General features: G+C 55.4%; 5 protein-coding genes across 5 annotated transcripts; 3 read left to right on the forward strand and 2 right to left on the reverse strand.

Annotated features, from left to right (window-relative positions):
* Nucleotides 1-789: 789 nt before the first annotated feature.
* QC764_205910 (uncharacterized protein) lies at nt 790-3,138 on the forward strand (the record flags this gene model as incomplete). Its single annotated transcript, XM_062944295.1, has 1 exon — nt 790-3,138. The coding sequence occupies one exon, from the start codon at nt 790-792 to the stop codon at nt 3,136-3,138; it is 2,349 nt and encodes a 782-aa protein (XP_062803109.1).
* Nucleotides 3,139-3,478: 340 nt separating this feature from the next.
* RPL4B (60S ribosomal protein L4B) lies at nt 3,479-5,208 on the forward strand. Its single transcript, XM_062944296.1, has 3 exons — nt 3,479-3,881; nt 4,071-4,221; nt 4,283-5,208. The coding sequence occupies exons 1-3, from the start codon at nt 3,677-3,679 to the stop codon at nt 5,010-5,012; spliced, it is 1,086 nt and encodes a 361-aa protein (XP_062803110.1). The 5' UTR covers nt 3,479-3,676; the 3' UTR covers nt 5,013-5,208.
* Nucleotides 5,209-5,529: 321 nt separating this feature from the next.
* QC764_205925 (uncharacterized protein) lies at nt 5,530-7,409 on the reverse strand (the record flags this gene model as incomplete). Its single annotated transcript, XM_062944297.1, has 4 exons — nt 6,788-7,409; nt 6,609-6,725; nt 6,286-6,435; nt 5,530-6,064 (listed from the first exon to the last, which is right to left on the reverse strand). The coding sequence occupies exons 1-4, from the start codon at nt 6,892-6,894 to the stop codon at nt 5,530-5,532; spliced, it is 909 nt and encodes a 302-aa protein (XP_062803111.1). The 5' UTR covers nt 6,895-7,409.
* Nucleotides 7,410-7,680: 271 nt separating this feature from the next.
* Nucleotides 7,681-11,019, forward strand: EIS1 (Eisosome assembly protein). The gene is made up of 3 exons (XM_062944298.1): nt 7,681-8,182; nt 8,251-9,780; nt 9,831-11,019. The coding sequence occupies exons 1-3, from the start codon at nt 8,128-8,130 to the stop codon at nt 10,754-10,756; spliced, it is 2,511 nt and encodes an 836-aa protein (XP_062803112.1). The 5' UTR covers nt 7,681-8,127; the 3' UTR covers nt 10,757-11,019.
* Nucleotides 11,020-11,079: 60 nt separating this feature from the next.
* On the reverse strand, nt 11,080-12,348 carry KIN28 (TFIIH complex serine/threonine-protein kinase subunit kin28; the record flags this gene model as incomplete). The annotated part of the gene is made up of 1 exon (XM_062944299.1): nt 11,080-12,348. One exon carries the CDS (start codon nt 12,346-12,348, stop codon nt 11,080-11,082), a length of 1,269 nt encoding a protein of 422 aa, XP_062803113.1.
* Nucleotides 12,349-12,519: the final 171 nt, after the last annotated feature.

Genomic DNA, 12,519 nt, shown 5'->3' on the forward strand with positions numbered 1-12,519 from the left:
CTTGAGTCTGTCAAGCGCCCCTTGTACACGCACAACCAAACCCACCACTCCATCTACCCCGCCTTACGATGCATTTACACTAGGGTCAAGCCCGAACCACCCCGCTGGACCATAGCACCGATACACTCTGAACAAAACGCAAGCATGGGCGATAGGAACATCGAAACTCTCCTCAAGACCGGGTCATGGACCATCCCTTCGCGCTCAAGAAGCCCGCATCCGTATGTATATCATGAGACCTTGGAAGCTCATGTCTCTAACGAGAGCAGTGACCGTCGTCCCTATGAAGACGATCAGCCGTCGAGGTCAAACAACTATCCATCGTCTAGAGATTACAGCGATAGGCCGACTAGAGAGTACAGCGATAGACCAGCCAAGCCTTACCACGATGAACCGCCCAAAACATACAACGATGGTCCAACTCGATCATACAACGATATCCCCGCGAGATACCGAGAGACACCGTCTTACTACAGCGATGTACGACCGCAATCAAATATCAGCGTCCCGAAGAGCAAACGAGCACCCCGCCCACTTGTCGAAGAGGAGCATGAGTCACTAGCGAAGGAGTCAGCAGAGTCTCTGGCCGGCGTAGTGTCTGAGGAGGAACCCCCATACCGCGGTGAAGTTGATCAACAGCCTCTCTTGCTCCCGGTTCACGAGCACAACCCCGAGAGACGATTTGTGATTATTCCTGGAGCCGGGGAAGATGGGTCCGCAGCCGAGGATGAGCACTATGAGGCCAACACTTGTCGGAAATATGTGATCGTTCCACCAAACGAAGAGGGAATGGACAAGAAGGAAAGCAAAGATGACAAGGGCGACAGGAAACCTGCCGAGCTACCCAGACGAAAGAGCCACCAAGATCTGCCCCGTCTGGATACTCACCTCGACGAGCGTGACCAGGATCCGACCGCTCGAGTTCGCCGGTCAAACAGTAGACATGATAGGGAGAAACCAGTTATTGACCAGGACTCTCGGGACCGCCCCAGCGCCCGAGACGAACGAAGCGCGAGACCCGGGCCACCACGGGACGATGAACTCCTGACGCCTGCCGTCAAGTATTCCAACAGTGCAAGGCGGGACCGGGAATATCGGGCTTATGACACTGGAAAAAGCCCAGCATCTGCCCGAAGTCCCTCTACCAGAGGTGACCGGGTCGATCCGAGAACTACATCTGGCAACCGAGGATCATCAACTCGACTAGATCCTGGTTATCCCCCTAGCGCCGGAGGTCATAAGAGAGCATCCTCCACTGTCAGCGGACCCCCCCGTGATGACCGAACTCGGGACAGGCCGCGGTCGATGGTCTACCCTATTGGAAATTTTGAAGGCTTTGATGACGGCGGTGCTGATGACATCATGTCGTTCATGGCGCCCGGCATCAACTTTGATCCATCACGGAAGAAACCCGAGACCTCACCCCAAAGAGGGCCTCAAAGTTCTCAACATCGCAACCACCGTGCCGGGGAAGGCATGCCAATCCCTCAAGCTTATGTTGCACGCCATGGCCGTTCCAACACTCGCGAGAGGAATGACTATTCTAGTGATGATAACCACCGTGGACGTCGGCAACCCCGGGGAGAACGGCCATATCCAACACATCCGTCGATGGAGCCGGAGTATCCTCCAGAGATGGTTTCACCTGAGCAAGCCAGAGCACCGAAGCCAAGGACCGGCTCGCCCTTGCCTTTCCCCACTGATGATTCACCAGACCCTAGTCCGCAACACGCAACTTTCCCAAGACACACCCGAGGCAGGTCGGATTACCGCTCAAACTCGCCCTCGCCGCCCAGACGGAGAGGTACGGGGCATGGCCGAGATGCCAGCATGAGCACCTCTTCCCAGCCCGGATCGATGGCAGGCTCTCTTGGAAGGACCAACGGGTTGGACAGCAGAAGACCGCAGGCCAAGAACCCAGCAATCGGCATTCTGCGACAAGAATCGTCTCTTGATCCCAAATCACCAGTGATGTATTGGCAAAAGGGCCGTTTTGATCCTCTTGATGAGACTTCCAGCCCGGCCGCCCAGGTCGTTTCCGTTCGCCGGTATCTGGAGGACGCAGGCAAGGGGTTACTTCCTCAGTTACCAACCTGCCACTTCCAGAACCCCACCTCGCCGTACAAAGCATCCGAAGCCGGGCAGTGGATGACGCTCCAACGCGCAGAGAACTTTATCATCTGTCCTGACTGCTACAAAGATGTCTTTGCCAATTCCACATACCAACATCTGTTCTTCCCTGCCCCACCACCCCAGCAGCCTGTATCGTGCGACTTTGGTAGTCAGTTCTGGTACCGTATCGCCTTTATCCTCTCGTTGAAACACAACCATACGGACCTTCGCCTGTTGCAAGCTGCCTCCCTGGTCGCTGCTCGGCATCAGCCCTGCGCTGGAGGTGTACGAGCCACGAGAATCTGGTACGGCATTCTGTCGCCCAACTCGCGACATCCGCGCCCCATCCCGGGGTTCGAAGTCTGCTCTTCGTGCGCCAAAACCTGCGAGGCCTTGCTGCCCAACTTGGCGGGGGTGTTTGTCCCACTGGATAACAATGAGCCGATGAAGGGCACATGTGAAATGCATTACTCCCCCGATAGAAAACGGTTCATGGATCTGTGGGACCATCTGGAGGGGGTGAGCGATCAGGCTGTCAAGATGATGATGGCGCCGGACTTGGTGCTGTTGGCGGACAAGGTACGGGATACGGTTCACTATGAGGAGTGCAAGAGGAACACGCCGTTGAGAAATAAGAAATGGTTCATGATGGAGAGACTGCCGGAGATGACGGTTTGTGGGGAGTGTTTTTGGGAGGTGGTGGTGCCGTTGCTGGAGCAGGACAGACAGGATGGAGGGGATGTGAAGGGGGAGATCCCGAGGAACTTTTACAAGCACATGCAGAGGGTGGAGGGGCTGGCGAGTTGTCAGTTGTATAGTGAGAGGATGAGGAATGTGTTTAGGCTGGCGGCGGAGCGTGCGGATTGGAGGTTTTTGGAGAAGGAGGTGTTGGAGAGGATGAGGGCGATTGTGGAGATTGAAAAGAGGTACAAGGTGTTGATGGAGATGAAGAGGGAGGGGGCGGATGAGGAGATGGTGGAGGGGGAGGTGCAGGAGTTGATTAGGAAGTTGAAGGTTGTAGAGTAGAGGAATGGTTTCTTTTGTGAATATTTTATTCGAAGACATAGAGGAGGCAAGATACCAGATATGTTTACGTTTGAGAGATAGTTTACAGAGTTAGGAGAAGACAGAAGAGAGACCACCCCTAACGCCGCCAATGCTTTTCATCGATGGTGAATTGATGGCGGTTGATGCTGATTTAGGAAGTTTGATGATGATGAAAGTGAGGACGGTGCTGCCGGCTGCCTGCCAGCCGAGTTGCCAGCTGGGCTCAGGTGGACTCCCACCACCCTTTCGGCCTAGCGCAGATTAGGGCCAGTGGGTTGTGCACTGGCGACCCCACGGGCACACGCTCTGCGAAATATTGCAAAATTTCAATTGGAGCTGCAGCTTGGTCCCGACTTTTTCGAACTTCAACAACCAGCCCACCGACCAGGTAAGCAAACGCCCTTCCTCCTGTCCAGCCCGACGAGAAATTGCGGAAGCTCTCCCAAAATCAACATCCAACTGATTCGAACCCAAAAACTAACAGCCTCTTTCGACACTTGTCCCAGCACCGGACAAGATGGCCTCCAGACCGACTGTCACCGTTCTCGGCGCCGATGGCAAGGCCACCGGCGCCACTGAGGTCCTCCCCAAGGTCTTCAGCGCCCCTATCCGCCCGGATATCGTCAAGCACGTCCACACCGGCATGGCCAAGAACAAGAGACAGCCCTACTCCGTCTCCGAGAAGGCTGGTCACCAGACCTCTGCCGAGTCTTGGGGCACTGGTGAGTCGAATTCTTTATGGGTTGTGGGAATCGGGGGAGCACGAGAGAGAGAGGGGGAAGGAAATATGGGGTTGGGCGGTCGATAGAGACGAGAAAACGAGGAACACCATGCGAGACGAAAACGAGGGGGGGGAGGGGGAATATCGTCAAAAAGTTGGGTATGGAATGCTGATTGAGGATGAAATCTAGGTCGCGCTGTCGCCCGTATCCCCCGTGTCTCCGGCGGTGGTACTCACCGTGCCGGTCAGGCCGCCTTCGGTAACATGTGCCGTTCCGGTCGCATGTTCGCCCCTACCAAGATCTGGCGCAAGTGGCACGTCAAGGTCAACCAGGGCCAGAAGTATGTGATATCGAAATTCCGAGGAGATTTGGGACGTTGGGTTTCTAACAGGTTTTGACAGGCGTTTCGCTACCGCTTCCGCTCTTGCTGCCTCTGCCGTCGCTCCTCTCCTGATGGCCCGTGGCCACCAGGTCTCTACCGTTCCCGAGGTTCCCCTCGTCATCGACTCCGCCGCTTTCGGTGTTGCCTCCAAGACTGCCGCTGCCGTCGGTCTCCTCAAGGCTGTCGGTGCCGGTCCCGAGCTCGAGAAGGTCAAGGCTTCCAAGAAGCTCCGTGCCGGTAAGGGTAAGCTCAGAGGCCGCCGCCACCGCCAGCGCCGTGGTCCTCTTGTCGTCTACTCTCCCAGCACCGACGGCAAGGAGCTCGTCCAGGGCTTCCGCAACATCCCCGGTGTCGAGACCAGCCCCGTCGATGCCCTCAACCTCCTCCAGCTCGCCCCCGGTGGCCACCTCGGCCGCTTCGTCATCTGGACTTCCGCCGCCATCAAGGAGCTTGATGCCGTCTACGAGTCCAAGAAGGGCTTCTTCCTCCCCTCCAACGTTGTCGCCAACGCCGACCTTACCCGTCTCATCAACTCTTCCGAAATCCAGTCAGTCCTCCGCGCCCCCAAGGGTGAGGCCAAGACCAAGCGTGGCCACGTCCTCAAGAAGAACCCTCTGCGCAACAAGCAGGTTCAGCTCCGTCTTAACCCCTATGCCGCCACCTTTGCCAGGGAGAAGCTCGGCGAGGTCAAGGAGGAGGGCAAGCCTGTTCGCGTCAAGGCTGACTTCCTTGGTCAGCTCAAGGAGTAAGCTGCTGGTGGAGTGGAAAAGGGAAAAGAGCGACTGGTTGTGGGTACTTTTATCGGCGTAACGGATAATGGCATCTACGCGTCACATCAATGAATTCTGATACCAGATTTTGGCCAGGTGGCTGTTGTGATTGGTGACGTGTGACCATGCATGATGATTTTCAGCGTAGCAATAAGACTTTGTCTGAGCCTCACGATATGCCTGTCCAGAGTTTTGATTGTTATTTTGTGTTGTACGTCTTTGGGGATTTTGCAAATATCCAGTTCATCCGACAGCCGTCAAAATGCCATCAAAAGGAGCCAAATCCAGTCATGAACAATTACCAGGCAGGTACTTTGATATGCGTTTCGAGGTAATATGTGCTTGATTATGTCTGTTCCTTGTCTACGCTAGATCTCGTATACCCTGACTGTATGTACCCTGTCTCCATGTGTGAGGTATGTTTGTGTATCGCTCGAAGAATATATATACGTTTCTTGAACCCCCTTCCCGTTTCCCAGCCTTTGTTTTTTCCATCTCAAATCCCCACCTCCTTCCCCATCTGAACCACGATCACGTCCCCCTCCTCCAAATCCGACGACGACGCCGAGGGTGAAGCTGGTGATATCCCCACGTCCTTTTCTTTTGCATCATTATCATCCTCCCCCCGGCAGAGTAGGATCTCCCTCAACCGCTCCCGCTTCTGCTCCCCGAACCCGATGGCATCCAGGTACCCGTCCACGCCCCCGTAGGTTGCGTCCAGCCAGGAGATCACCGACGATACCATGGCTTGGTCTGTCTCGGCGAACGAGTCGGGGAGGCCGACCTCGCGGACCTCGGCGAGGCGGATGGAGCGGATGAGGGGGGAGGTAGAGTTTGTGAGGTGGTAGTCGTGGGTTATGGCTTGGACTGGGGTGTGGAGGATGAGGAGGATGAGGAGGGTCAGGAGGCCGGTGCGGTCTTTTCCTTGGGTGCAGTGGATTATTTTGGGATGGCCGGAGAGGCAGGAGGAGAGGCAGAGGGAGATGGAGGGGGAGGAGTGGGAGAGGGTGTTGAGGGAGAGGGAGGGAGGCCTAGCGGGCCGAGAGCGTGGGTTGAGATTAGGGAGATTGCGTGGGGGCGGGAGAGGGGTAGAGGAAGAGGAATTTACTGGGTTCTCTTGTCAGTTACCGGGGTTGGGGGGGGGGGGCGGTATAGAGAGGTTGAAATGATAGGGTGGATGAAACGTGAAGATGAGGCTGGTTTTGAGGTCTTGATGGTGGAATAGGTCGAGGTAATAGAAAGGGTGTCTTACAAGATGTTGAACCAGGATAGTTGCCAGAGGAGGAAGAGCTCAAAGCGGCGGGAGGGGAGGATGATTCGGGTGTAGGTGATGCCGGGGATTTTGAGGGGGAGGTTCTTTTGGAGGAATTTGTGCTTTTCTTGGGCATTGAGGTGCTCGGTTCTGTGGGGAGGTTAGTATGAGATTAGATGAGAGACATACAACAGCATTATGTGGAAAGCAGTCTGTCTAGGTATACATGACCCAAGACATTGGCAAGGTGACCAGTGTAACATGAACAAAAAGTACATTCAGAGTTCTTGATCAGAAGAAAAGATAGTAAATAGGGGCAGTACTTTGAGCGGAGATCAATCACCGATTTGATGCCATAGACCTCTGTGAGACGGATCCTGTCTTTGTACGAAGCATCGTCCAATTTTGCCGAACGGAAAAGAATGCCTTCTTTGAGTACTCTATGGAATCAATGTTAATCACACTGCATCTACACGACTTGTAAGAATGTGGACTTCTCTACTTCTTCCCCAGAAATGCATTCACCGTCTTGCCGACATCACGAAAGTTGATAATGCCGTCAAACTCATTGTACTCGGTGTCCTCGAGTTCGGACCATGTATCAAGCATGGTGATATGCCCAGGGCTTGGAGGAGGCAAAGCTTTACACGCGATTGGCTAGTTCGGGAGTCGATGCTCTGGGCGGTCATGTGAAGGCTGCTTGATGGCTTGGAGCTTGTTGTGAACAAGTGGTGAGCTGTTTTGCTCGATCACGAGTCAAGGGTTTCGAGGCGGCGCACAGACGACGTTTCGTGATCGCCAATGGTGAGTGAGCCCGGCGGAGTGGATAGCAGGGGTGAATTACAGTGGGGTTTTGGCGTAGGGCGGGGTTGGGGATGTGAGTGCATCACGACACACATCACGGGTTTTTGGAAGACAGAAGAGACAGAGAGATTTTGAAAGTGTACTTGTCATTGTGGCATTTGCTACTTCGTATTTCCTTATTTCCGGGGAGGAAGGTAGGCAACTTTGGGATAGGCGAGAACGGGTGTCGCCGGAAATGCTATGTGGTATTATGTCTCCCAGTACTACCGCCTGCACCAGTGGTTGTTCGGTTCTTCAGACATCCCGAAGTACATAGAACAGGCTGATGTCGATGAAGCAGAAGGGACCTACAGGTATTTCAACGATGTGTGGCTTTCTCAATGCCAAGCCACCCATGGCCTGTGCAGCAGCTGATGGTTGCTGTGGCGGCGCTGGGCGGGGATCCCAAGCCACCTGAACTCAGCTGCTTCTGGCACTCGCAGCGGGTCAACTGCAGGGTTGCACTGCAGCTGTCGACGGTGTGAGAGGGCGAGCTGCTGATGAGGGCGATGACGTCGGCCAGGCTAGATGACGATGCTTTGTCCAGCAAGCCGCCGAACGGCCAACAGTCTGGAGATGAAGGCCGTCTTATCTCATGGAACACAAAGCCCTCATAGCCTAGAACTGGGTCCAGCTCCATTTCTTTTTGCCCAACATCAGACCAACTCTGCCGGCCCTTATGATTGCGCTCATCAGACAATCCAATACAAACGCTGAGACCGACCTATCCGACCAGGCTGTCTATCAATCTATTGCCTACCTATTCTCACCACCGAGCTGGCTATCCCATCTCACCGATCACCTGCATCTTTTGTTGTGCCTGGAATATTGAATTTTGTCTACAGCACAACTCACTGCCTACGTAAAGTCGCAAATCATCTCCGCCATCTGCCTGAACTGGGACTTTGGGCTTTTCTTGTGCAACTTCGTTTTTCCACTCACGAATCTCAATCAATTGCGCAACCTTCATACCTAAACATTCACAACATACATAGCGCAATGGTGTCGGCGTCACTAACCACACACGGGGTCGCACCTCGTCCCATAGCTCCGAGTAAGTTCCTTGCGGAGGTTCCTTCCTCTGACTTGCCCCATTGTTGACGTCAACTTACAACTCTGCAGATAATACGGGCCGCCTGAGATATGCAAACGCCGAAGACCTTCCCGGCTACCCATCTGCTGGACTGACCGAGGGGAGCGCTGCTGCTGCGAGTGCTGCTGCCACACTAGGCTGGGCAAACAGAAAACCGACAGAAGTCTGGAAGCCCAACTCCAACATCACCAGTACATCCGCCTCAACCGCCGCGCTCTTGGCTGCCGGCAACAAGACATCACCAGTCGGCCGTGAGAACCAGCCCGTTGGCACCGCCGGATCTCAAGCCGCTGTGGCTGCTAGTTCAGCACAACGGCAACCGAAAGCACCATCATCACCGCCATCGCAGTGGGTGTCGTCAGCGGCAAACCTGGCTTTTAGTGCTAACAAACCGCCGCCGCCGCCAGCCATCACCGTATCAAATGCAGCTGGGACGACCCCGGAACCAGCTACTCTTGGGAGGCAGAACTCTCTGCGCGCTGCCAAGGGGGCCATGGCAGGTTTGAGACCACGAGCAAAGTCGACTCCTCAACCTGTGGTGCAAGAGACATATCCTGACCAAGCGAACTCCGCTTCGAATGCCCTGAGCGCTGCCACAATAGCACACCGACCAACGCTATCCGAAACGGGAGGAGCCGTTCCATTCACCACCATGGACAGGAGGATGTTTACTTCGAACCCACCCGTCAGGCGTGAAGTGGAGGAAAAGCAGAGAGCCGATGTGCTTCATGCTTCAGCAGTGGCCATGGCCAAGAGAATGTATAACCAACAGCAACGTCGGACAGAGGAGAGCACGAAAGCACATGCCCGATCCTCATCATTCCCCCGACACGGCCCAAATCGCCCACTAGATGCCGATGAAGAACCTCCCGTCATGCATAATAACCTGCAGGAGGCAGCATATCGATTGGCGCAGGAACGCCTTGCTAAACTGCAGGAGGAGCATCAGAAGAATCGGAACATGTCGGACTATTATGGAACACCAGGAGGGCCAAGCCGCACCAAGTTCGGAACGATCAGAGGGAGGCTCACTAGGAAACGCTCCTCTAGTGACGGAGATCTCCTCGAGGACCAACGACGTTCCCAGCACATCCGGAAGCAAATGTCGATGCTGAATAGCAAGCTGTCCGAGGTCGATGAAGAGAAACGAGCCAAGGACCGGCAAGCTTTACTTGCCGCTGCTCAACGCAACGTACGGGCTCAACTTCACGACATGGACGAGAAGGTGCTGGCAGAAAAGGGCGGAATCAAGGCGAAGCCCATGGGTGACTGGGAACGCAAAGCCTTGATAGCTGCTCAGACGAGGTTCGACGAGAACAATACTTCGTATCACTCTGGGAAGATTGATATCGGTGGTGGAAAGTTTATGGACCAGTCTGAGGTGGACGCGATTGCCGCCAGAAAGGTTCAACCTTTGCTGGACGAAATTAACGAGAGGGCTGAACGTGAACAGGCGAGATTAGAGGAGGAGCGTCTGGAAGAAGAGAGACGGCGGGAAGAGGCTGAGAGGGAAAGGCTGAGAGAGAAAGAGGTACAAGATATTCATAAGAAACTCAAAGGTATGTTACTCCTCTCTTCCAGTGTCGTCTCAGCTGCTAACATTTTCAAGACCAACAGAAGGAAGACGAAAAGGCTCGCAAAGCTGAGCTCAAGGAAGAAAACAAGAGACGCAAGGAGGAAATCAAAGCCATCAAACAGGAGCATAAGCTGGCGGCGATGGAGGGTAAACAGAAGGAGAAGGAGGTGATTGGCCCCCCACCAGCAGTTGACACCGAAGAGACAGCCGTCGAGCCCGTCGCCGAGCCATCACCGGAGACAGAGGACAAGCAACCCACCACCGCGCACCGGCACGCCCTCTCCATCAGCTTCCCCCGCCGGAAAAAGATCACCAAAGAAACACCCTCCTCACCTGAAAAATCCCCCAAATCAGAAGGAGAATCCCACGGCAAAGTCCGCACCTGGCTTCTATCCCGGCTCCCCCGTCCTCGCGCCAAATCCTCCAGCGCAGCAGAAGGCCCCAACGACCCAAGCACAGCCAAAAAAGGGGCCTTCATAGGCGGAGCAGCCCTTGCTCGCTTGGTACACAACAACTCCAGCTCCCCATCCGTAGCCGGCTCCCAACCCCAGGCAGCGATTAACCGCCCTTCCACCTCGGGAGCAGACAACCTTGGAACTAGCTCCTCCCTGCACGAAGTCGCGATGGCAGGCAGACCACAACCCCACGACGAGCCCGGGGAGGCAAGTGGGCTGAACCCTCCTCCACCTGCGATTGTCCGTCCGGTTACGCCAGCGAGGACGATATCGCAAGTTAGCGTGCCTGTCTCGGATGTCTCGGAGAGGACGGTGAGCAGTTTGAGTAGTAGTGATGACGGGCATACGGTGGATAAGTTTGTCGAGGCTAGGAGTCAGCTGGGGAGTCCGCTGACGCCGCCGAGGACGCTGGGTGGGAGGTTGGGGGTTCCTGTTGCGGGGAGCAATGGGAGGTCGAGTCCGTTGGGGAGGGAGTCGAGGTTTTCGGAGAATTTGTCGGAGTAGGAGACGACTGAGACGATGACGGGGTGGTTGATGGGGTGGTTCTGGAGGAGGGGGTGAAAAACGGGTACGGGAGGCGTCTTAGTAACGGTGTTGTGGCTGGAAGTAAGCAACTTTGTCACTGGTTGGGGAATAGCGTCAAGTTTGTAAGGTTGGGCAACGGTGTCCTAGCAATAACAGAATGTGTGGTCATTCTGTCTTGTAGTCCACTTTTGTTTCTTTTATACGACCATTCATATACCCTGTGCTGTGCTTCCCTCTTGAGGCCCTTTCCCAAATGTCCCAAACGCCGACCAATGCGATATTTTCGTATTCATCCTGTCTCCTTATTTCATAGCCCCAAAATCCAGCTTCCTCGCCACTTTGCTCCCCCTATCCTCCCCCTCCAAAACCCCATTCCTCCTCTTCAAATCCGCCCCCATCTTTTCTTCCCCCCCCCCGCTCTTCCTCGGCAAATCTTCCTTTCTCGTCGGCTTCGGCTCTGTCCTCCACCACCTGTGCTCCAGCATCTCCCTGGCCGTGATCCTCTTCTTCGGATCCAACGCCAACGTCTTGACCAACAAATCCACCCCCTCCGACCCCACCGCCCCGAACCGTCCCATGTACGCCTCTTTTCCCCACACAGGCGTCACCTCGCTGGGGACGGTATACTGGCTCAACTGCGTCACGCCCGGCCAGTTATCCTCCGTCGGCGTCCCAATCTGCTTGCAGATCAGCGCGATCTGTTCCACCTCTGTGTTGCCCGGGAGATACGCGGTTCGAATGATCAGCTCGGCGAACACCATGCCCACAGACCATATATCCACCGCGCCCGAGTAGTGCCTTGCGCCAAAGAGGAGCTCAGGAGGGCGGTACCAGCGGGTGATGACCGTGGCCGTCATCCTCCACCCCGGATCGGAGAACCCCCTCGCCAGACCGAAATCAGCGAGCTTGACCTCCCCATCAGCGGCGATGAGTAAATTGTTTGGTTTGATATCCCTGTGCAAGACGTAATTCTCGTGGCAGAACCAGACCGCTCTCGTGAGCATGCCCATCCAGGCTTTTATATCCCCCGCGCCGTACCGGACCCTGTCGACGTCCTTGATGAGCATTTCCAGGTCCCCGAGGGGGAGGTACTCGAGTACTAGATTCAAGTTTTGGTCTTTGGAGGAGAAGACGGAGTAGAGCTGGATGATGTTTGGGTGGCCGCGGAGTTCTTGGAGGTGCTTGAGCTCTCGGACGGCGTCGGGGGCGAGGCCGTCGTTGTATTGGGCTTGGACTTTTATCTTTTTGATGGCGACGAGGGAGGTTGGGTCGGAGCGGGAGTGCCCCAAGTAGACGTTGGCGTAGGTGCCTTCACCTAGTTTGCGGCCTTTGACGTATTTGCGCTTTTCGAGCTCGTTCATTTGTTCGATTGGGTCGAGGGTGAGGGAGGGAGGGGGGGTGGTGGAGGAGGAGGGGTCTTGTCGGGGGAGGGGGAGGATTGGTTTGGCTGCTGAGAGGGGAGCACCGCTTGGGGTGCCATTGCTGGAGGTTTGTTGAGAGGAGGGGGGTTGGCGTTTGTGAGGGGAGCTGAGGGATGGTTGGGGGGGGTGGACTAGGGGGGAGACGGCCATGGTCGCGGTGGCGGTGGTGAGGTGAGGTTGTGGTCAGTATGTATCGTGGGCTGTTGGAAAGTCAATCTGGAAGGTCAATCTGGAGTTCAGCCTTGCAGTGGCCGTCTGTGTGTGGGGAAGGTGTTGATTCCATTAGGGCGGTGAAGGACGGGTGACAAAGCGTTGACAGGG

The sequence above is a fragment of the Podospora pseudoanserina genome, chromosome 2, assembly GCF_035222485.1.
Source record: "Podospora pseudoanserina strain CBS 124.78 chromosome 2, whole genome shotgun sequence".
In the NCBI taxonomy this organism is placed as follows: domain Eukaryota; kingdom Fungi; phylum Ascomycota; class Sordariomycetes; order Sordariales; family Podosporaceae; genus Podospora; species Podospora pseudoanserina.